Source organism: Temnothorax longispinosus, chromosome 6 (genome assembly GCF_030848805.1).
Source record: "Temnothorax longispinosus isolate EJ_2023e chromosome 6, Tlon_JGU_v1, whole genome shotgun sequence".
In the NCBI taxonomy this organism is placed as follows: Eukaryota; Metazoa; Arthropoda; class Insecta; order Hymenoptera; family Formicidae; genus Temnothorax; species Temnothorax longispinosus.
The window spans coordinates 5,207,208-5,232,285 of record NC_092363.1 but is presented as its reverse complement, the minus strand read 5'-3'; the positions used below and the strand labels follow the sequence as shown (position 1 = coordinate 5,232,285).

The 25,078-nt window shown below is 42.4% G+C and overlaps 2 protein-coding genes and 1 long non-coding RNA gene across 14 annotated transcripts in view; 1 reads left to right on the top strand and 2 right to left on the bottom strand.

The window, feature by feature from the left end:
* LOC139815182 (uncharacterized) overlaps window positions 1–145 on the bottom strand; it is a 66,548-nt gene extending 66,403 nt beyond the window's left edge. For both annotated transcript variants that reach the window (XR_011732683.1, XR_011732684.1), the window contains exon 1: window positions 35–145. This is a non-coding gene — a long non-coding RNA (uncharacterized lncRNA). The remainder of the gene's footprint in view (window positions 1–34) is intronic.
* Window positions 1–19,952, top strand: part of Ten-m (teneurin transmembrane protein Ten-m) — a 520,735-nt gene extending 500,783 nt beyond the window's left edge. For 5 of the 10 annotated variants that reach the window (XM_071781853.1, XM_071781852.1, XM_071781860.1 and 2 more), the window contains 11 exons: window positions 103–392; window positions 565–811; window positions 1,614–1,988; window positions 2,662–2,997; window positions 3,302–3,509; window positions 5,090–5,116; window positions 6,750–6,966; window positions 7,080–7,915; window positions 8,000–10,308; window positions 10,488–11,241; window positions 11,435–19,952. In XM_071781853.1, the coding sequence (XP_071637954.1) occupies window positions 103–392; window positions 565–811; window positions 1,614–1,988; window positions 2,662–2,997; window positions 3,302–3,509; window positions 5,090–5,116; window positions 6,750–6,966; window positions 7,080–7,915; window positions 8,000–10,308; window positions 10,488–11,241; window positions 11,435–12,923 (7,088 nt within the window). In that variant the 3' untranslated portion in view covers window positions 12,924–19,952. The remainder of the gene's footprint in view (window positions 1–102; window positions 393–564; window positions 812–1,613; window positions 1,989–2,661; window positions 2,998–3,301; window positions 3,510–5,089; window positions 5,117–6,749; window positions 6,967–7,079; window positions 7,916–7,999; window positions 10,309–10,487; window positions 11,242–11,434) is intronic. The other 5 variants (XM_071781862.1, XM_071781855.1, XM_071781861.1 and 2 more) reach the window with 3 other exon arrangements.
* On the bottom strand, window positions 19,735–24,672 carry LOC139815180 (E3 ubiquitin ligase Rnf121). Of its 2 annotated transcripts, XM_071781883.1 has the most exons (8): window positions 24,513–24,672; window positions 24,199–24,237; window positions 23,931–24,068; window positions 23,698–23,852; window positions 23,391–23,619; window positions 23,084–23,319; window positions 22,874–22,990; window positions 19,735–20,677 (listed from the first exon to the last, which is right to left on the bottom strand). In XM_071781883.1, exons 1-8 carry the CDS (start codon window positions 24,540–24,542, stop codon window positions 20,623–20,625), a joined length of 999 nt encoding a protein of 332 aa, XP_071637984.1. In that variant the 5' UTR covers window positions 24,543–24,672; the 3' UTR covers window positions 19,735–20,622. The 2 variants fall into 2 exon arrangements, with proteins under 2 accessions (XP_071637984.1, XP_071637985.1); XM_071781884.1 differs by lacking the exon at window positions 19,735–20,677 and having other exon boundaries at window positions 21,194–22,990; window positions 24,513–24,671.
* Between the last annotated feature and the right edge of the window lie 406 nt (window positions 24,673–25,078).

Below are 25,078 nucleotides of genomic sequence, written 5' to 3'. Positions count from 1 at the left end.
TATACTAAAATTACTAATGACGATCTCGACTTACATTATCCAACGGAAACTCGAGCTTCCTCAGTCGTGTACATGCTTCTGATTGCGACTTCGCGTCCGTAGGTGCGCGAACCTTCCCGGCGAGGTCCTTCCCGCCTGACGGAACGACCTTCGCTCAGGTCGGTTTAGGACAGAAGCTCAGCAAGGAGATACCGCCGTACGGCTACTGGAACATGCAGTTTTACCAATCGGAGGCCGCCTACGTTCGCTTCGACTACAACATCCCGCGTGGTGCGAGCATCGGCGTGTACGCGAGGAGGAACGCGCTGCCCACGCACACGCAGTACGATCTACTGGAAGTTCTCAGCGGCTTCAAGGCTCGGACCACCAGGGCGTCCCATGTTAGTGTTATTGTATGTGCCGTTACCCCATTTTTATTTCACTTTCTCGCGTAATATGCCGATAATCTCGGCTAGAGAATGTCTTTTTTTTTTCCTTTTTTTATTCTCCCGCTCGACGACGAATACGCATGTATACGTAATCAAGTGCTGACAGTTTAATTCCAATTTCCGATGACTTTCACAGCCTTCGATTAAGAAGGAGGTAACCCAGTATATGGAGCCGGGACATTGGTTCCTTTCGCTTTATAACGACGACGGAGATCCTCATGAAGTCTCGTTCATCGCCGTAATCGCCGAGGATATGACGCATAACTGCCCAAACGGTTGTAGCGGCAAGGGCGAGTGTCTTCTCGGTCATTGCCAGTGCAATCCTGGTTTCGGTGGCGAAGACTGCAGCGAGAGTGTCTGTCCTGTTCTTTGCAGTCAAAGAGGTGAGTTTGTCTTACCTGGTAAAAAAATATTCCCGGGTAAAAGTTAATCGTTAATCGCCTTTTGTTTGTTTTAATCGTGTAAATATCGGTTTTACAATAATTTATATTTATTTTGATATATTTTTGTTATATTGTTTTATATACTATATATATCCGCATGCATATGTATTATTATATAAAATTATTACTATAAAAATATTGAGAAATCTGATAATAGGATTCAACCGTTTGATTAAAATAACATTAAATTGAAATCCGTATTGGAATTTTAATAAACTTCAAAAATCGGTTATTGGTTACGGGTTTGATTAAAATCCTATTGAAATAGAAAGAAATAACGATTGGTAGGTTTTTTAACCGATTAAAAAAACCAAGTTCCGCGCGGCTTCGTTTATTGATTTCTTTTAAATAGAAATCAAAGCCGATTACGTTTCACTCGTTTCAGTATTGCACTTTTGCAAATACTCGCGATACATGTTAATTTCCTGGGTGCTTGGTACACCAGTTTCTCCCTCAGTGCACTCGCGAAGCGATACGCAGTTGTGTTTATTTACTGTGAATAAAATATAGTAACTTATTTTTCAAGAGAAGTACATTAATGCACTCTTGTAATTTCTGGGGATGCAATCAATTGAAATACAAATATTTTCTATGTAGATCAATTACGGCGACAATTGCGTCTTATCGGGAGCTTTAATCCTTGAAAGTCTCCGTCCGAAATCAAATTTGCGAGTTTTGTGCGCATAAATAATTCTCGTTCGCGTCCCGTCAACAAATAAGTAATCCCGTCGTTTCGATTTAGGCGAGTACATAAACGGCGAGTGCCAATGCAATCCCGGCTGGAAGGGCAAAGAGTGCTCCCTGCGACACGACGAGTGCGAAGTGCCCGACTGCAACGGTCACGGGCATTGCACCAACGGCAAGTGCAACTGTGTACGCGGCTACAAGGGGAAGTACTGCGAAGAGGTCGACTGTCCACATCCGACTTGCTCGGGCCACGGTTTCTGCGCCGAGGGAACGTGCATCTGTAAAAAGGGCTGGAAAGGAGCCGACTGCAGTCAAATGGATAAAGAGGCACTGCAGTGCCTGCCGGACTGCAGCGGTCACGGGAATTTCGATCTGGAGACCCAGACCTGCCTCTGCGAGCCCATGTGGTCCGGTGATGATTGCTCGAAAGGTAAGTGGATGAATGAGCGAACATAATTATATTTCAGAATATTGTACATCGAACAAGAAGTAAAAATGACATATGAATATGTCATTTTTCAGTTTATAAAGATTAAAAATAGAGTAGTTAGCTGTATTGTATAGTAGAATTAAATATATGGGAGAAAAGATTAAATATTAAAAGACAGTTTTTGTTAGTTTTTTTTTCTACAATACTTTAAAAATGGTATCTTTTTATTGGTTTTTTTTTGTAATTGGTCTTTTTGAAGGCATTTTAAACAGACTCATTTTATCTTTTGACATTTATGCGTTTATAAATTTATTTTAAGAGCTAGCAAGCTGGTCGAAATTAGCACACTGAATAGATGTCTATGTCGACCTGTAACATTTAAAATCAGCGAAGTAAACGCGATATGGAATTGGGTTAAGAGTATCGATTCTACTTTCGGTGAATTGACGATTCCTATGTTTCCAGGTTTTTGGATGGTGACAGAACTTGCGAAGTAATTTTTACGAAACTCTACCGATTAACTGTCCACTTTTCTAGACCCCACCCCTTCTCTTTTTATTTACTTGTCGAACGATCATCGCTTTGCTTCTGAGTGTCCGCTTGGACTAACATACTTCCGTATTATTCCATGCACTTCGAACAATCGTTTTAAGCCTTTCGCTTCGTGTTTCAGAACTGTGCGATCTTGATTGCGGGCCTCACGGGCACTGCGTGGACAACGCCTGCGACTGCTTGCCAGGCTGGTCCGGCGAGCTGTGCAATCTGAAGCAATGCGATCCTCGCTGCAACGAGCACGGACAATGCAAGAATGGCACGTGTCTATGCGTCACCGGATGGAACGGAAAACACTGCACGATGGAGGGCTGTCCGAATTCCTGTTCCGGCCACGGACAGTGCAGGGTGTCGAACGACGCGCAGTGGGAGTGTCAGTGCTATAACGGCTGGGACGGCAAGGATTGCAGCGTGCTTCTAGAACAGAATTGTAACGACGGACGAGACAACGATAAAGGTACAGCGTTTAAACATTGTTTCATTTTTTCCTTACATTAATTTAATACGTAAAAGAGAAACTTGATTATTATTCTTGTATAATATTTCGTAAATATAATCTAATTAAATTCAAAGTTAAACGATAGAAAAAATGAACTGAAGGCTAAAAGAGATAATGCAAATTGGAATTTTAGATACTCTTGTATTTGTTTAAGTATTTATAGTTAGAATATTTGTTCAAAATTAAGCAACCGCCCGAGGCTGTCATCAGTAAGTATATATCTCTTTCTTGCGACTTTAATGAAAAATAATGTATCTTTTAGATGGTCTCATTGATTGCGCCGACCCGGAATGTTGCTCCAATCACATATGCCGCAGCAGCCAGCTGTGCGTTTCAGCTCCTAAGCCAATCGATATATTACTACGGAAACAACCGCCCGCCATCACCGCATCCTTCTTCGAGAGAATGAAGTTCCTAATCGACGAGGGCAGTCTGCAGAACTACGCTCGTCAGGAGACCTTCAACGAGAGGTAAGTTCGCCGTCTATCGTCGCGCGAGACTTTCCCCTCTCGTCCTTGCGACCAATGTCGTCGTCATGATCCTCGTCGTCAGCGCGTTGAAATCGTTAGCGAAAATTGTCCGTCCCGATGTCGATGTTGCGTCTACAGTCTGCGTGTCTCTGAGTAAAGAAATGAAATAGGAATCTCAACACATGCGCGATCACGAGAGAATGGCAGCATTAAATAGGAACACACATTGACGCTACACAAGGTATCACACAAAGTTCGCCACATTTTCTTTTGCATATGGATTTCTTGAACAATATAAAATTAATTTTATTGAGCGCTATTTTTCAAGAATTTCTTTATGGCGATTAAATTTTAAATAAAATTTTGATTGACGTAAATTTCACTGAAGACATTCTCGCGAGTGAGGAAATAAGATTTTATTATTTAATTTGATTCTTAAAGCTTATTCCAAGATTTCCCAGATTTTCAACAGCTTACAGCTCGGAAACTATTAGTGCCTCGACATCGTTAATTAAGGTCACATGTATTTCAAATTAGGCAAAGGATCCGTATGGCAAAGGAAGTGCATGGGGGGTGGGGGTGAGCCTGTGTAAAGCGTGAATCGCGAAGGTCGAGAAAGTTGCATGCTTGACGGGACGACTAAAGGTTATTAATAATACGAATATATGTACGGTCCCTTTGACTCGAGCCGGGAACCGAATCGGTTGAAAGATTAGTCGAGCAAAGCCGATCGATCTCTATTTTTAACTAAGCGGGAAGAAGCGCGCACACAGAGAATAGGGTCCCAGCTCTCTCTCGCAGGGACCCGGTAATCTTTTAGCTGCCTCTGCGCGCATATTACAAGATACACGCATACCCCTGTACATCTCTCTCTCAATACACATGTATTACCGAACAGTACAGACACGAGGATGCATATACATAGATTTCAATATATTATATCTGCGTTGTTGTGACCCGTGTGAAATCACATCCCAACAGTTTTCTACATATGTTTTGTACGTACGTGTGCGCGAGCGTGTGCCCTGCACTAAGCCTCCCCCCCCGGCCCTCGTCTCCATCAATCTATTTCTCTTTCTCTCTTTCATTCTCTTTCTCTGTCTATTCCGATCACAGTCCCTTACGATCTATCTATCGGTATATCAATCCAACCCCCCCCCCCCCCCGTTCTTTCGATACTTTCTCTTTCTCTCTTTCTCATGTCCGTCCGAGTGGAGCTTGCGTGAATGTGTGAGTCCATGTTTAAGCCTCGAGCTTTTCGCTCATCATGCCGGCTAAGGGGGTAGGAAGGGGATACAATAACCGGACAGTTTTTTCTCCCCGACGCGTCGGGTCCATTGGAAGGGACCGGCAAATTCTAGTAATCCGGAGACGCGACGTATCGAAATTCTTCGTAAAAGCGGAAAGTTTTCCTCAGACTCTTCTATATTTTCATCCTCCTGCCTCTGGAAATCCTTTGATACTTTTTTTCTCTCTCTCCCGACCCGTACCCTCGGTCCCGCGTTCTCCTCCTCCTCCTATTTTCGCCTTTAATCGCATCATTTTAACTCGGCTCTGTTTTATCCGTGCTGCCCGGTCAGTATGTTCTGGAATCACTTCAACACAAGGTAAGAAAAACCAGACGCTCGACTAAATGAACGAGGATCCGTAATAAGATCCGTCGTAGCGGTATTAAAAGAACCTGCTGCTGTTTGATAATATTTTCGTGCATTTGGTATCTCTCACGTATCTGTAAATAAATACATCCTGCATCCCGATCGCGACGAGCCGTGCGTGTGTGCGTTCGACTGCGCTTGAGAAGCCTTGACCTCTCTCGATTTGATTGAATTTTCAGCAGGTCTCCTTCGATCGTGTATTTCACATTTAGAGTATCAATCGTCTCCAAGATGATAAGAGAGCTTGGATGTGCAACATCTATCATAGATATCAAGAATCATCGAGCATCAGGAGAGGATTACTCTCACTAATGCTGGTGATATCTACGTTCTCTCATTGACTTAGGCGGGATACTACGGAAAATGAGCGAAATACACGATCTAAGAGTCTCTATCTTGACAGTTGGAACACATTCCACGATCGTTCGAGCTCGCACTTCGTCCTCCGTTATTGTTGAACACATTCTCATGTTGCATGGTTCAGTTACCTTTTTATTCCTACGTTGTGTTTCGTGCCTTTTACGTTGAGCTTCCGACTTTGTGTTATTCGTGTATATATAAATATATATATTGACTGTACTTATATAAGTAGTGACTTGTCCTCGACTATTATGCTCCAGTGCCAAAGAGGCACGAAGGTTCGACTGTCGTACACTATATTGCTTATTTAATAAACCACAGGCAACTACAGTCTGACAGAGAGATTCGAGAAAATCTCGTCGAAACATCGAAATGACAAAAAAGGAGAAGAAATGCACCGATCACGTTCGCCGTTATTCGTGCAGCGGACGGTCGAAGAGTCGAGTGGTTCCTCTTTAGCACTGAGAAGCAAAATTGACGAAAGTACATCGCGTTAAATATTCAACATATCTGCATACGCGATTGGCGATTAATGCCTGATATCGAGATAATTATTAATCGGCGAAAGGATTCTGTCACATAATATAAATGGACACACATTACCCTTCGATGCAAATTCACTCTCGATTGCCCCTGTCTTTTTAAACATCCGTGAGACGCGCACTTTGCGTTTAATTATAGCGATTTTTCCCATCACAGATATCGAATTATGGATCGATCTTAAGGATCTATTCTTAAAGCACTTGGGCCTGAAGCAAAACACCCGAGGTCTTTTCTGCACCCCTACTTTATCGCTTTATTTTAATAGATACAACTCACATTATAACGTATAATTAAAAAGAAGACGTTCCTAATCTTCTATTAGCAGTAAAAAGAAGATATTTCTCATTTTCTATCACACTTTTGCTCATTATTTGTGGATTCATAAAAACAAAAAGGCACGCGTTTAATTTATCTATCAGTCAAGTCTTATTTTTTTCTTAACGAATTATTGAAAGTCAGACCTCTTATTAAGCGTTATCAAGTGGCAGTATTTTTTCGTCGGTATGCACTCGGAAGAAGAGATATCCGAGAAGTGTGAACAGTAAAACGTAGTAGATTGAGATTAGCCTAGAGAATAGCGATTGCTTTGTTGGTAGTGTACGACGAAGCACACAGAGAAATGATCTTAGACTATATACACGCTCGCGAGCTTCCTGCGATTAACACAGTCGTTGTCTAACAGCCGGTCGGCAGTCATACGTGGTCGCGTTGTCACGCACCTTGGCACGGGATTGATGGGGGTGCGGGTGAGCACCAGCACACCGCTGGAAGGCTTCACTCTCACGAGAGACGACGGCTGGTTCGATCTCCTGGTGAACGGCGGCGGTGCCGTAACTTTACAATTCGGTAGGTCGCCCTTCAAGCCGCAGAGCCATATCGTCTTCGTGCCTTGGAACGAGGTGAGCCTGAATTTCTCACGATGTAATAAATTTATCGCGCGTCACCAGGAACTTCTGATATTCATCTTACGGTTAAAGACAAGATAATGAAGATATCATTTGTTTCGCTACAGGTCGTCATCATCGACAAGATTATCATGAGCACCGCCGAAGAGAAACCACCCATACACGTTCCGCATGCGTGCGCGGCTCACGATTACGATCTCATGAAGCCGGTCGTTCTGGCGACCTGGAAGCACGGATTCCAAGGTGCCTGCCCGGACAAGAGCGCTATCTTGGCGGAGTCGCAGGTCATACAGGAAAGCTTGCAGATACCCGGGACGGGCCTGAATTTGGTGTATCACAGTTCCCGAGCGGCCGGTTACCTCTCCACCATACAACTGCAGCTGACGCCGGAAGTCATCCCGCCGACGTTAAATCTGATACACTTGAGAATCACGATCGAGGGTATACTCTTCGAGAAGATCTTCGAGGCCGATCCCGTGATCAAGTTCACTTACGCCTGGAACCGCCTGAACGTTTATCGTCAACGCGTTTACGGGGTGACGACCGCTATGGTCAAGGTCGGTTACGAGTACAGTGACTGCAAGGACATCATCTGGGACGTACAGACGACGAAGTTGAGCGGTCATGACATGTCTATTTCGGAAGTCGGCGGTTGGAATCTGGACATTCATCATAGGTATAACTTCCACGAGGGTATTTTGCAAAAGGGAGATGGCTCGAACATTTATCTCAAGCACAAACCGAGAGTTATTCTCACCACGATGGGAGATGGTCATCAAAGGCCGCTGGATTGCTACGACTGCGACGGACAAGCTTCGAAACAGCGTCTCTTAGCGCCCGTTGCTCTCGCCACTGCCGCAGACGGCTCCATCTTCGTCGGTGATTTCAATCTAGTCAGGAAGATCCTCGTCGATGGAACAGTTAGAACTGTGGTCAGACTAAAGTATGTAACTAATACTGTTTATACAATAATTTTTATAACTCTTTTTTTCATAAATTTAATTTAACTTTAAATTAATTTTTTTAGCGCAACCAGAGTATCATATCGTTACCACATTGCTCTGAGTCCTCTGGACGGCGTTCTCTACATATCGGATCCAGAATCTCATCAGATTATTCGCGTTCGCGATACCAACGACTACACGGATCCCGAGCATAACTGGGAGACAGTGGTCGGCTCCGGGGAACGTTGTCTTCCCGGCGATGAAGCTCATTGCGGTGATGGCGCTCTCGCGCGAGACGCTAAACTCGCTTATCCCAAAGGCGTTGCCGTTTCTGCGGACAACGTCCTATACTTCGCTGACGGCACGAACATCCGAATGGTCGACAGGGACGGCATTATCACCACCGTGATCGGCAATCACATGCACAAGTCGCATTGGAAGCCCATACCCTGCGAGGGCACGTTGAACGTCGAGGAAGTCCACCTCCGTTGGCCAACCGAGCTGGCGATCAATCCTCTGGACAATTCGCTGCACATGATTGACGATCATATGGTCCTTCAGCTGGCGCCGGACGGTCGCGTCAAAGTCGTCGCTGGTCGTCCGCTTCACTGCGCTTCGCCATCGGCCTCGTTCGACACGGAACTCGCGACTCATGCCACACTCGTGATGCCGCAGAGTATCGCGTTCGGTCCATCGGGGGATCTCTACATCGCCGAGAGCGATTCGCAGAGGATCAATCGCGTTCGCGTGATCGGCACTGACGGCAAAATATCGCCGTATGCCGGCGCCGAATCCAAGTGCAATTGTTTGGAGCGCGGCTGCGACTGCTTCGAGGCAGATCATTATTTGGCATCCACCTCTAAATTCAACACCATATCCGCTGTGGCAGTTTCCCCCGATGGGGTAGTGCACATCGGCGACCAGGCTAATTATCGAATCCGCTCGGTGACGGCAAGCATTCCTGATGCGAGCGGTGCGCGCGAATACGAAATCTATGCGCCCGACACACAGGAGATCTATGTGTTCAACCGATTCGGCCAACATATTGCTACGAAGAATATTTTGACCGGCGAAACCGTGTATCTCTTTACCTACAATGTGAACACCAGTAACGGTAAGCTCAGCACGGTGACGGACGCGGCTGGCAACAAGGTCTTCTTACTCAGAGATTACAGCAGTCAGGTAAATTCGATCGAGAACACGAAGGGACAAAAATGCAGACTGAGAATGTCCAGGATGAAAATGCTGCAGGAATTGAGCACGCCCGATGATTACAATGTTACCTTCGACTATCACGGACCCACGGGCTTACTAAAAACAAAACTCGACAGTACCGGACGTAGTTACGTTTATAATTATGATGAGTTTGGTAGACTGACGAGTGCGGTAACTCCTACGGGCAAGGTAATCAGCTTGACATTTGATCTCAGTCTGAAAGGTGCCGTAGTGAAAGTCGGACAGAACAACAGGAAGCCTATCTCGATGCTCATTAAAGGATCATCCGTCGTTACGAAGATCGGAGAGGCCGAACAGAGAACGACAGTTCTCGCAGATGGTTCAGTCGGAAGAGTGACACCATGGGCTCACACGGTTAGCACCGATTCGATGCCATACTCGATTCTAGCAGAGCTCGAGCCTTTGCTGGGTGAGAGCTATCCCGTGCCAGCTAAACAGAGAACGGAGATTGCCGGGGATTTGGCTAATCGCTTCGAATGGCGATACTTCCTCCGGAAAGTCCAAGGGAACAAGAATCGTGGCAACACGAAGGCGATCGCCCAGGTCGGCAGGAAGCTTCGTGTCAACGGTGAGATCCTGTTGTCTCTCGAATACGATAGAGAGACAAACACCGTGGCCGTGTTCATGGACGATCGGATGGAACTGTTGAATGTCACGTACGACAGAACGGCTAGACCGGTCAAGTGGGGACCGAGAAACGGTATCTTTGCCGGCGTCGAATTGGAATACGATCGATTTAGCAGATTGACAAGCTGGACGTGGGGTGACATTAGCGAAACCTACGGCTTCGACAGATCTGGCCGGTTATTCGAAATCAAGTACAGCGACGGCACGTCGATGGTGTACGCTTTCAAAGATATGTTCAGCATCCTACCGCTGAAGGTCACCACACCGCGTGGAAGCGATTATCTTCTTCAATATGACGAAGCAGGAGCATTACAGTCGTTGACCACACCAAGAGGACATATCCATACGTTCTCTCTTCAAACTTCTCTCGGATTTTACAAGTATCAGTACTATTCGCCGATGAACAGACATCCATATGAGATCCTTTACAACGACGACGGTCAGACTCTCGCCAAGGTATATCCCCATCAAAGCGGAAAGGTCGCTTATGTCTACGATCACGCTGGAAAACTTGAAACGACACTTGCCGGTAAGTGGCTCTTTCTAATATAATTTTGTCACAATAATACCTATTTCATCCTTATTTTTTAATTAAAATTTATTAGTTGTGGTTAAAAGATAAATATTGTTTATTTACGCTTAATTTATAAAACAAAGACGTTAGAGACACAATCTGTTAATATAAATAACGTGAATCTCTTTTCTTAGGTCTCTCCTCGATACATTACACCTATCAAGAAACAACCAGTCTGGTGCGCAGCATCGACATCAACGAGCCAAACTTCGAGATGCGCATCGAATACAAATATCACGCCGGCATCGTGAAGGACGAGAAGATCAAATTTGGCAGCAAGAGCGGCATGGATAACGCTCATTACCGTTATCAGTACGACGGTAACGCGCGAATATCCGGCATCGAGGTCGACATCAACGGCAAACAGCTACCTCAACTTCGTCTCAAGTACAACCAGAATCTCGGGGTACTGGAGGGCGTCGGCGATCTCAGGATATACAGAAATCTCTTCAATAGATCGGTTATGCAGGACAGCAGCAAACAGTTCTTCACGGTTACGGACTATGACGAGCACGGACGCGTCAAGACCGTGCTGATGAACATCCGATCGTTCGACGTATTCCGTATGGAGCTCGAATACGATAATCGCAATCGCATCAAGATGAGGAAGCTCACGATTGGAAAGGAGTCGATGGAGAAGAAAGAATGGTCCAGAATGGAAAAGATCACGTATAACGCAGACGGTCATGTGCTGGAAGTAGCGGACACAGAGAACAATTGGCAGTACGCATACGACGAGAACGGTAATGTGATCGGCGTGACTGAACATAATGAGAAAATCGCCTTGGGCTACGATAGTGGCGATCGAGTGGTCCAGTACGGTGACGTTGAGTTCAATTCATACGATGGACGCGGTTTCGTTGTGATTCGCGGGGAGCACAAGTATAGGTATGTATTTCCTATTTTTATTTAATTAATTTAAGGATATAAAATTAAGATTATATTAAGATAATATTTGTTCTTTTTCTATTTCTAAAATACACTTATAAAATAAGAGTAAATTTTGCTGAAAGCTATTTTATGGAATACCGATTGAAAAATGTTTTAATAAACGATGTGCGATATTCTTTCTTTTCTTTAGATACAACTCGCGCGGCCAGCTGATTCATGCGTCGGAGCACAAGAAATTCCAGATCTGGTACTTCTATGATGACCGTGGCCGACTGGTGTCCATGAACGACGACCGAGAGAACATCACTCAATTCTTCTACGCGAATCCAAAGACTCCGGATCTGATAACGCACGTGCACTTCCCGAAATCGTCCAAGACGTTCCGATTCCTCTATGACTCGCGCGATTTCCTGATGACCGTGGAGACGTCCGAGCAACGCTTCTACGTCGCGACAGATCAAAATGGCTCGCCTCTCGCTCTCTTCGACACTAACGGCAATCTCATCAAAGAAATGCGGCGCACTCCTTTCGGCAAGATTATTAAGGACACCAATCCGGACTTCTATCTGCCCATCGATTTCCACGGAGGTCTCTTCGATCCCAACACCAAGTTGATCTACCTGAACAAGAGACTCTACGATCCGACTGTCGGACAATGGATGACGCCAGCTTGGGAACAGATGGCCAATGAACTCACCACGCCGACCGACATTTTCATCTATCGCTTCCGCAATAACGATCCGGTCAATTTTAAGCAGAATGTCGAATACATGACAGATTTGGGAAGCTGGCTAAAACTCTACGGCTACGACATCTCGATGATGCTCGGTTCCGAGTACACGAAGCAAATGGTGTATCAGCCGAGCGCGACCGTCACATCCCCGCAACTGACTCCGGACTTCGGCGTGATGTCCGGCCTGCAGTGCATCGTGAATCGCGTGCAAGAGAAGTTCTCTGACCTCGGTTTCGTTCCTAAACCTTTGTTGAAGTTGGAACCGAAAACGAGGAACCTCCTACCGCGAGTGGCACATCGTCGAGCGGTCTTCGGCGAGGGTATCCTGGTATCGCGCGTCGGCGGTCGAGCTCTTGTGAGCGTGGTGGACGGTGTGAACAGCGTGGTGCAAGACGTGGTGACGTCAGTATTCAACAACTCGTACTTCCTGCCGTTACACTTCAGCGTGCACGACCAGGACGTCTTCTACTTCGTCAAGGACAACGCGCTGAAGATCCGCGACGACATGGAGGAGCTCCATCGACTCGGGAGCATGTTCAATGTGTCCACGCACGAGACGACGGAGCACGGTGCGGGCACGTGGAAGGAGCTGAGGCTTCACAATCCGGACGCGGCCGTGGTGATCAAGTACGGGGCCGATCCCGAGCAAGAACGACACCGTATTCTGAAACACGCGCACAAACGAGCGGTCGAGAGAGCCTGGGAGATCGAGAAGCAGTTGGTGATAGCCGGTTTCCAGGGTAGGGGCGACTGGTCGAAGGAGGAGAAGGATGAATTGATCAGCCGCGGCACGGTCGACGGCTATGAGGGCGTCGACATCCACAGCGTGCACAGGTATCCCCAGCTCGCCGACGATCCCGGTAACGTCGCGTTTACCCGCGACACCAAGAGGAAGAGGCGGAAGAGCGGCAACAGGCGCAACAGGACTCACAGGCACGACTCGTGATTCGAGGACACTACGACGCGAGTTTGGAGTATAACTTGGGACTTGATTCGCGCGTGAATCCGAGTACTACGAAACGGGAGAGAAAGAGAGCAACGCGTTAATGGAAAATCCTGCCGCCGCGTGTCGTAAAATTGCAATTTAGCGCGAGCGGCCGGCGACGTCGCACTTTTTCTCTCCTCGATCCTTCTCTCGGCCTCTTCTCCCCGCGCTCGTCGTCGAGACGCGATGATCTACCACGAGCGACCACGGATGCGTCCCGTGTCTGGATGCAAACCTACCCCCGTCGATGTGCCATAAGCGCGTCCACGCGATCGCGATCTATCCTAGATTCCTAGATCGATCAATCGTGCGTGCGAAGACGGCGGGTGTGGGTGACGGATCGCGAAGTGTCAAAATTAAGCTAGTCGCATTATTAACGAAATGAAGAATATAAAGCTTGTTACACATGGTGATTAGTTTATAGAGAAGACAGAGGGACACGAGGAAGAGGGAGGGAGAGAAGGAGAGGTGGCGAAAATCGAGGTATTATAGGGACGAAGAGATGCGTGCGTGTGAACTTTCAAAGTGCCGTCCGCGACGAAAATCCGATAGTGTTTTCGCGAAAAGGAGGGTGGGTGGGGAGTATGGAGTGTGTCTTGGACTTTTTCGGATCGTCGGTCGAATACAGCATGCCGATGTCATTCAATAGGGTCTACAAGACACGCGTAAGCACGCACGCGGGAGCGAAGGTATCTCGAGGTATCGTCGCGTCGAGGTCGGAAGATGCGGGGCGAGAGGATAATTTTCAATACAAAAAGATACGCCGATGTTCTCCGAACGTCCAGTTATCTGGCACTCAGTTCGGGATGCTCTCACCTCGCATCTCTGATTGGGACGTATCCGCCCCGCGGGGGTGGATACATCTAAACAAACTGTCCGTGGACGTCGCCGTAGATCGCGTCGCGAGACGCCGTAGGAAAAGCGAGAGAAAGAGAGAGAAAGAGAGAGATTGAAAGGGAACGAAAGAGAGAAAGAGAGAGAGAGATTGAGAGAGAGAGAAAGAGAAAGAGACAAAGGAGAGCAGATATACAGCAGATATTTTTAACAAGGCGCAAATTGGTGTACTAGATGCGAGACAAGCAATTGTAAATATAGCTACTCGAACTCTTAATGGTAAATGTAGATAAAATATCGTAATGTAACGCGCGAAAACGATCGTAAACTCAAGTGGAACTGTCGATACCGCTTTTTTATATGTATAGAAAGAAGAAAACATGACATACACGCACACACACACACACACACACACACACACACACACACACACACATACGTACACACATGTAAAGATATAGGAACTTGTGCCCCCGTGATATGCTCGAACGCAAGAAATGGGGTAAAGTCGCGGAAGTTATATCGGACGCGTCGCGATCTTTTCGATAAAAAAAGATTAATAAATAACGCGAGAGATTCTGTCAGGAGAAAACGCGACGTTCGCGCGAAACGGACGGTTCGCGTTTAAATCTCGACCCAGGCCTACGCACGATTGACACACAAGTACACAAGAAACACACTATCGCTTCAAATCGGCCGGATATGCATAGCATGAACGGCAACGTTATCTCATTGATTTTGCTGGCACGTGCGAACGTGTAATTGAATGAGCCAAGTATAAATGTGACATCTAGAATCGAAATCTATCAAGGTCTTAAGATCTATAAAAAATTCGGAATTCATTTTAAAAATATAATTTCTTTAATATTTAAAGTAAGAGTTTATGGAGTTTTTACAAGCTTTTAAGCAAGTAAAGTGATACACTGATTTCCCAATAATAAAAGCAATAGTCAATGCAAAAGTTCTTGAAAAGTGGTATTAAAACAAATTGATATCGGAAAATGATCAAAAGTGACATGATCACTTTTATCGTTTCAGAATTGTTGCACTGCCCCACTTATCAATTATCCCCAATTATCTGATTTGAATTTGATAGATAGATTTCAAACTTGATGAATTTTGATCGTGACTGCCTGAGCGAATCTACCGATTTGTCGTAGACAACGTAGACACGTGTAAATAGTATCGTATCACGTAAACGTGTAAGAACTATTGCGACGTGATATCGTCACGTAATAAAAAATGACGTGACGCGACGTGACGAGACGAGCGACAGTCGTAACGGGATGCGTCGAAGTAATAATGTCCAGAAGAAATAATAATATAATGAAAAATAATAATAATATACGATAACGATAAGTAATAAGAATAATAAATAGAGTAATAATAATAATGGGAAAAAAAACGATAATATATTACCATTATACGGAAAAATGCCCCGCCTATCTTTCTACTAAAAATGAGAAATTATTTTTTGAATTGTGTCGTCGAAGAAGTCCTATGTAACCGTGTGTATGTGGGATCGCCCTGTGGAAAAAAGAACCTCACCCCCCGCGCTCCGCCGAAGAGAGCATCCCCGGAAAAAAAATAGTTGGATTAACAAGAATCGATGTATGCAGAGAGATTCGTTTCGTCAAGTTATAAATTCCTAATCCTCAAAATATAGGGGATTGGTTTTGCGATGATTGAATTCTTTTTCTATATCCCTTAATACGTGTCCATTCAATTCTCATCGGGAAGGAAAAAGAAATTAGAAACTTTCACGAAACGTTTGAAACGTGAAATTTTTCCTTATTAATTTTCCCTTACGGGATTAAATTCCACATCAGTGCTTTTTCTCTTGTCAGTTAAGTTGTTAACGAGCCCGACCTCTTATAACGCAATTTTAAGACAAATCTCCCTGGCTTCGAAGATCAAATATTTCGCCGAAATAAATTTCTTTCGATTCATCTTAATTCACCTATCTTTTACAGGGCACAACCTTAGCCCCTCCTCTCTATAACTGATATAGCTGAACTCGTCGGTGTTTATCAATATTGGGTAAATAAGGAAAAAAAAGTAAAAAGTGTAGAAGTCTGTGGTTCGGGTCGAATGAAGTAACCGACTAATAGAAAGTAAAGAATGCAAAAAAAAAACGAAATATAACGCATAATATATATATATAAATATATAGGAGTACACGGTGAGCCAACGTGCGAGCCAACGCAGCTCCACCACGTTGTGTTCCGCGTAGACGATATATATTAAAAGGAGAAAAAAAAATAAAAATACATAATCATAACTACAAACGTACGTATTAGTTGACGAGTTAACGTGGGGTTTAGCGAACGGTTAAGGGAGTGTGCTAGTGAACCTTACAAGTAACATCGCTGTACATATCTCTGTTGTGTATAGCCGACAACACGCCACTGTTCCGCGAAAGTAGTCTTCACGTCCTCGCATCATGAAAGATTTTTCTACCACGAAATCACAAGGGATTTTAGCGACGGGGCCTCATTGATTTGCAACACTTAATTTTCACACACGACCATACACATTTTTAATCCTGCGTCATTTTTTCCACAGATCAAAGTTACGAAAATTCTGGCTTGTCCATATCACTCTCGCACGCATCGCCTTTATAAAGAAATAGATAAATTGATAGGAACCATTGTATGTTTTATATTGTAAAGACGACTAACGGACACGCCGCTGGGATTTTTGTTATTTTGCGACACGTTCTGTCTAAACGTCTTGAATTTGATAGAATAATTTCGGTTCGGTTTCTTCGAAGGGGAGCCCGAGGCTGGACGAGGCATATCGATCTGTGATTCATTCCATATGTCAAACCGTCGGCGCAGAGGCAAAATTTTATTTTCCTCCGTATAAATAGAGTAAGGGCGAGAATTCAGTAAGCTTTGACGCGGAAAATTGCTCAGCCATCAAAGCCTCGGGAGACCCGGCTTCAAATACACAGGCTCGCCTACATTAACTCCTCGAAACCGTAGTTAAATTGCTTCGGAGCGATTTTTCTCGACATTAGTGTAATCTCGAGCAAGTGATTTTCATTGTCGCTCCGGGACGTGTACGTTGAACTAATATTCATGAGATGTAAAATTATTTGCTCAAGATTATAAAAATACGGCGTTGGAGAGCATAGTTTTTACCGACCCCCTCGGTAACTAAAGGGTTCAGCTTCATCCAATTCAGCAACGGAGAACATTGCATGAGAATGCGTTTTTACTCGTTAATATCATTTCCAGGATGTATGTTAACTTGAGAGGAAACAATTTGATTTTTATCATGGAAAACTGAAAAGTCTCAAAATTCTTTTACGGTCATTGTCGATTTAAAGCGGATATCTTTAAAGTAATATTAAATGAGATCGCCTCTCCAACAATGTTCTCGGGCGTGACCTTGGATGATGCGGGTCCCTTCGATATCTGACAATCTCCTCGGCTCCGGCGAGCTCGAGGGGACGCTATCCCGTAGCGCTTTGTTACTGAGTTGCCCATTGACACACCGTTATCCGACACGCGCGCATTGTCGTTCGTAGAGAAGCTCAGCATGCGGCAGCGGCTTCCTGGCGTGGCGGCCGGGCGGTCGTTGCAAGCGGTTTTCTATGTGTGCTCGTCTACTTGCAAAAAAAAAAACGATACGTAAAAAACGGGAGAGAGAAAAAGAAACAGAAAACGATACGATATGTTTAGGAAAAGAAGAAGTCCTGTACTCGAGTTAACTTTACGCTTAGCGCATATTTCCTTCGAGCGTAGAAGCCGCCTGGATGAGTTCCGGTCCCCCATCGGTTTTTTCCCTCGGCGCTTTTGTTCATGAACCCCACAAAGCGGACGTGTCCCGGCAACGATTTGTCCGGCCGAATTCACTTTTTTATAATAGAACAATCGGACACGTTATTATTGTAATTTATTACTGTAATTTATAAGAAAGACGTGGATTCTAAAGAGAAAAATTGGAGCATTCAGCTTGTTTAGTAATTCTGACGTAAAATATAGTTTTGCGAGAGCGTAGACCTCGACGAAACCACACGCTCGCGTTCACTGTTAAATATTAAAGGATGAAATTTAATATACCTTGTTAAATAACATTTTGTTATTTTTAACTACCATGTGTGTCGAAATTTATTATTCTAACGCAAAACGATATTATTTTAACTCCATTAGTTCAGTTAAATTAACATTAATTTAGTTGAATTAACGACATATTGAGTAGGAGCAGTGGCGTTTTTATAGGAATGATTGAAAATGACTCAAATTGAGTACAATTGGCTATGAATTTAACAGTGTTTGCTAAAAGCGCGATTTTGCTTCGATTCCCAATGTTTTCAAACGGATCCGAGAATATCTCCGAATTTACGCCGGGAGATTCTCGAGAAACCCGATGATACATGTTCATGCCCGAATGCGAATCCCAAATACCTCGTGAGCGACATTGCGGAATCGAAGGCGATCGAGGGAAGATTAAAAAAACCGGGGGAGAGCGCGGGATTCCCGGCGCGGCTCGTCGCAGGAGGGTGCAAAATTTATTATTGTTACGCCGGATCGCGGTCGGCGAAGCTCGATCGACACCGCGACTAAGGAAAAGAAAAGCAATACTTCGTAACTATCGTGTATGTCTTTGGACGCCGCCGAAAGTCCGGCGGTAGAACGAGGGACGACGATAAATATGTCAAAAAGTGAGGAGAGCGTGAGGAAGGATGCGTGAGAAGCTAAAAGAGAGCGCATGAGAGAAAGAGATATATATAAATTAATATATATATATAAATATATAAATATGCGAGTTGCGTTATAACGATAGTTATTGCGAGGGGAAATGAAGGAAATCGTGCGCTTTTTTTTTATATACATATATATAAATATATATATAATGTATACAGGCGAGCCGCGAGAGATACCGCTCGTCGAACGTGCTCGTCGCGCTTCTTTCTATACGCCACCGAGAAATTTGCGGCGGTCGCGTGATATTTCGTTTTGTACATATATAATACGACCGATAAAGAATGATATATCGTTCCGTTCCGTTGACGATGGAGCGCTTCTCGTGGCCCCGCGAGCACGGAGTCCTCGCGATACTTCGGATACGGTAAACGCATTTGAAGGACTGCAGAATCATCGCAACGAGCCTCATCTAGGCCGCGTGTCGTGCACGTTGCAATCATTTTTCACGCACGTGACTCGACGCGTGTCGCCGTATCCAAGAATCACCGAAAGGTCCAAACAGAGAGCTCCAGTTGCGAGAATTATCCTAGGCTTTTAACGTACCTCGTGATGATCGACTTATATGTTTATTTCTACGAATGCAGATTAACTTTAATCTCGGTTTAACTTATTTTCTATCTTTTTTTTTACCAAAAAATTAGAAAAAGATAGAGAGTAAGTGTTAAATCGAGATTAAAGTTGATCTACATTTGTAGAAACGGATATTAAATCACCTTACCGTACCCGAAGCGTCGCGCGGAGCCTCCGTCGTCGCTCGCGAGCGGCGAGATGAAGAAGAGAGCTGCTCGTAAAAAGAGGAAAAGCCACAATCGTACGCGACATTGATGTTGTTAATTAGGGTACCTACAATTATCCGTAGCGATGGTAGTTTCGTACACCCGTGCCCGCAAAAAGAAAAGAAGGAATCATCTCACCGTAGCGACCTTTATACTTTCATATAAGGACGACGGTCAATTTATACGCAGAAGAGAGGAAACGGAGGAAGTGAAAAATTTTACTGGCATCTATTCTTGGCATTGGCGTGACGGTGAACGCCGCTCGGGTACCCGGCACCCGGAATCCTCGCGAGAAACTCGAACGGCGAACCGGCGATCACCGACACGGCCGATACACCACGCTCGCCCGTTCGTCTGTACTTTATTTTTCCGTTTTTTTTTTTTTCGTGAACTTGTACATATTAATTGCGATCATTATGTAAATACTCTTGAACACACACACACACACACACGTAAAACACGCGCGTGCGTGCCCGCGCGCGCGCAAGGTTTATTTTAAAGATTACATCGTGAGATATACATACGCATACATGTATATGTACGCACACATATGTATGTATACGTATATATAAATATATTTACCATGTAATGATATTTAACAATAAGGTAACATATATTCTATACTCTTACACGCTAAGTACTCAATAAATATATCTATAAAATTTCCCCGTGTTTGTGAATGTCTGCCCCTGGACCCATCCCGACGATCCCGTCGTATCGTGGCGTCTGAACCATCCAAACAAAGCCAAAGACTACGTCTCGAGTTAACGTTAACACCTCTCTGTTCATCGGATCCGTTGAAGGGTATTCATCGTTAAATGTGTTCTCACCCCCCTGGCCTCTGTTACATCATCCCCCACTTCATTCTCCCGCCGCGTCACCACCCACAAAAATGTTCGCGAATGACTCTTAGATTAGGTTTATAAACAAATAAAACAATATATATGTATATAAATATAAATACGAATTATATATATATGATACTCTCGCGACGGGTCCGACACGGTCTGACAAGTACCTATGGATACGTGATGTGATGAAAGTTGTTTTTCTATCGATAATAACGAGAAAGTTAATTAAAGTCTTTTAGTAACATCACTGACAAGTTGTTATCATTATCTCTCTCTTTCTCTCTCTCTTTCTTACTGTGCCCATACACATACACGCACACATATATACACAGCTATCTTGAACTCTATGCGCGTCCAACGAGATCACATCCTCCCTCAGATCTGCTACCTCTTACAATTAGTGAGAGACTTCGAGTGTGTAAATAGGAACTTATCTGTCGGTGCTAGCAGAGAAACTATATAACAATACAGCGTGCGGTAGTCGTTAATCCGTTACACCGAGCGTTTTTTCATGCTGATCCTCCTTCGTATCTGTTACTCTGTAAAAATTATGAGAAGAAAAAGATAATCGCAGATTCACTCATAACTCTTACGTGTAAGCTATAAACTATATTAATTGGTGCTCAGGGAAAATTGCTACGTCGCTTACGAGAAACAAAGATACACGTTAACTCTGCCATTATTAAAGAGCCCGGCCTCTTTTTAATATTTATATTACTTTCGTCAATCTTTAGTACTTCAATTGCGAGAAAATGTCTTTTCGTCTTATCTAGAAATCAATCTCAAAATATCTTAAATTTATTACAAGTAATTATCAGGATTGCGCTGGTTCTTCTACTTTTTTAAAATTATTTCTAGCCGTGGGAGAGTTAACAATGGTTAAAAATTGATTTAAGATAAGTAGAGATACGCGTTTCACATTATTTCAATTTAAATTATTACATATACTATAGGTTTATTTTCTTGGAAATTCAAAGACCGAATTTTTTTCTTCTACAAAAACAAGGACTAACAAAGACGCAATATAGAGGAATTGAATATCACAGCTAAGTATATCGTTTTATACATCATTTTATTGCAAAAAACGTGTTCTTGACAGTGGCTTTATTCTTTACAAATGGTTGTATTACACATTATTTCCGAGGAAAAACAATATGAAAAAGATACATGTTACATTCCCCTTAATACTGTTACTGTACAGTCGAATGTAATCCAATATATTAACAGATTTCACAATTGCCCAGTTCAAAAGGAACAGAACGAAAAGTCACAATTATTTATTGTCGAGAATGTAACATATATCAGATACTTTTCTCCCTTAAAACGATCTTAAAAAAAAGAAATATTATAAATAATAATTAATATTACATTTTAAAAACATCTTTCAATGATTAGAGCGACTAGCAACAGAGTTAAGTGCAATTATATTACAACAATGGATTTATATATATTTATTACAATAGTCTGATCTCCATTTTTTGAATGCTGCGAAACTTGTGGCGTTTAGAAAAATGTTATTACACGTAAATGTTTTATTATAGAAAACACAAATTAGTAGAACAGTGAATTTTCGAAGAATGCTTGTACAATAAAATTTGCTGAAATTATTCTCTAATCAAACGAAAAGTGGTATTTGTAAATGATGGATAAATATTTCTCTAATAATCACAAATAATTTTTATTTCGTCAATACTCTTCCGATTTGCATCTCACAATTGCAAAACATTAATCAGAGAATGTCATTGAAACAACTTAAAAGAAGATATGTACAATTCATGTCGACTATTTAATGTAACCTAATATTTTTTTACATAAACTATATTATAATATGAACATTTTGTGAACAGCAGTCATATACGAAATATATACATGCATTCTTTACTTTCTAGTAACTGCATATCTATTGATAAAGCAAATATTGGAAGCAACACCCACCATATGGGCTTAGGAATGTTGGAATGTATTTGTTATTAGTAGGAAGTTATTAGAACACATTTGCAAGAAATATAAATAACAAATTAATGAATAGAAATTCAATACGTTAATATAACCTGATATTTAACTGCTAAAACTGTTGAGACAGATTAATTAGTTTAAATATTAAAGATAATGGTACAATGATTTAATCCTTCTCATGTCTTTTATTATTCACGCAACAACTGTTTTCTAAAACAGTCATTTAAGTCATTTTTAATATGCGTACAAAGAATCTTTAGAGCAACAATACAAAAATCTCACCACATAACTGATCGTTTCTTATGTTAATCACACAATGATTTGTTTAATATGTGGTATGTTTTTTCAGATATATATTTACATTACATCCAGTTCACACATTCATTGAGCTTTAATATTTTTGTAATACATTATGAAAAAGACTTTTATTTCATATAACGAATTTTTGTCTTGTATTTCTTTGATTAAAGAAATGTTTAATCGTGTTAATCGTGAGATTTCTTTCAACTCTACTTTCACGGAGACAAATATATATCGTTCAGGATGATGAACTGTGGTATTATTTAACATTTAGACACGAGTAGGATTATTGATTTTTCTGTGGCATTACATTTCCTATCTAATATTTTTTTTTATGAGTAACAAAAATAATAACAGCATATACAAAAATACAAACACAGTATTGATCAGAGGACTAAGTTAATAATTTTCTTTAGCGTTGCAATAATAACAATGATGCATGTGAGAGCAGTTCGTGTTCAACCAACATTGTTACTTACTCAAGGCCCAGAGACCAATTGATACCTTGAACTAGAAACAAAATCAACGGTTGCCAAGCAACCAGCCACCTTAACCAATCCAGCAATTGGCCGTATAAAACATGCGGCTGTGTCCAACTGTATTTTTCATTAAGGCATTTAACAGATATATATCGGCATAAAATCGCCATTAGTTAAATTCTCGTATTAAGTTATGAATACAAAGGATACGGATTGCGGATCATTTTCGATAAGTCAACTTTCTCTTTGCAATAAGGGCAAGTCTGTTTTTTCCCTACAATGCACCAGCCTCTAATGCAAAATTCGTGGAAAACGTGGTCGCAAGTAAGCTTGTACGTATTTTCGATTACACCCTCCTCACGTTCGGAAACTAGAAGTTTATTTCCGCATACTGCGCAAACATTTGGCTCCAAAACCCTGGTCGGGATACTGTCTGGGGCATAATACTAAAAATCATATTAAACGTTATGAAATTATGTATAACGCGATAATTTAACGTCTAATATGATACGCATACCCCGATGTGCGACGCCATCGTGTCGGCGCACATTTCAGCAACGTCCCTTCCTAATACTCCAAAGTAAAGACCGTAAAATATGAACAACATGCCCCAATCCATCCAAACGACAGGCTTAACGTTCAATACGATATTTAGACCAACGAGTGTAAATATAACTAAAAGATATCCGATTATACCCAGCCCGTAGCTGAGCTTATAAATAAAATAAAACCATTTGTACACTAATCTGCAAAGGAAATAAATTATCTGTCATTATTTTATGATTAATTGTCGATCTGCGTTACTAAAAATTACTCGGCATTACCTAGGCGTGGTACCTTCTATTGGTCTCTGAATGGCTTTCCTTACTACTAGACCCGTTATACACGAAGATAAAAGCCATAAAAATATAAATCTCCACCAGTGGTTCTTCAAGCTAATTCCAAATGGAATAATCCACATGGCTACTAATGTTACAAGCTGCAAAAACGAAATACTGTATTAATATATAGTTCCTCTGATATTTGCGTTATAAAGAAGACAAATATCTTATTCCACCTGGTATGACTTAAAGTGCCTCTTCTTCCACTCAACCAGGACAATCTGTGCTACCGCTACCGTTATCAGCAATATAAGCAGCATTTCTGCGTGCATAGATTCGTGACCTCGATGCTGTTCGTGCATCTTTATGTGCTGCTCCCTGAAAAAAATTGATTTACAAGTTCCATTATATCTTCCCACGTGCTAATCGTGGACATTGTAAGTAAAAAAAAATATATATATATGAGAAAAGGTCTTTGTTGTAAGACTACAATAGACTTGTAACTTGCCTCCATTCTTCCTCTGGAGTCAATTCTGCTTTGCTCTAAAAGTAAAAAGCATTACAATTAGAAAATATTGGGACATGTGCAATGTAAAATAATATTTAAAAAAAATTTTCTCAATGAAACGATCGTGTATATTCGTTAACAACAAGCTTTTATACCCAAAGCAAGGGTACTGTCTGTGAAAACTGTTGCAAGTCAGCACAATTATATGCATGGAGCAACTTTGACTCTCGTTCGGGAGGTTATGTTTTGATGACGCGTACCATTTTTACATTTTGTCAAATAATTAAAACCTGTAAAATTACGCACGTACTTTATTTGGATGCAATTCTTGTATATCCATCGTGAAACGCCGTATCGCATTAACGCATAGAGAAATATGTGTTAAACTGATATAAGAAGACGGTTACCGCGTTGCAGGCACATGCCACATACCGTTAGCAGTGCCGCACATTCGCTGAATGACCGGCATTTGTGTTATCTGCATTATCATGAAGAGATTTTTTAAATTTCAGTTAAATATTAGCTCTTCCGCGATTATATTTTATATTTCACCTGACGTTCCCTCGACGCTCCGTCGACTTCTGAGAGTTCGAATTTTCGCAGTTCGAGTTCTTGAATATAAAATTTCAGAACTTTTCAAAGTCACAATTGTTAAGATATTTAATAATGTCTATCTATTATAATTTCTTGATATATTGTTCAAGAATTTAATTTTGGCAAATCTCTCAAGTCCTAGAAATTCTCGGAATTGCAATTCTCAATATGTTAAATAATTATCACCTCTTATCTAACTGTATTATGATATTTCTAATAATCTAATGCTTTGCGTTTAAGATTTTCGCAGTTCTCAAGAAACTCTTATTTAGAAATTTTTGA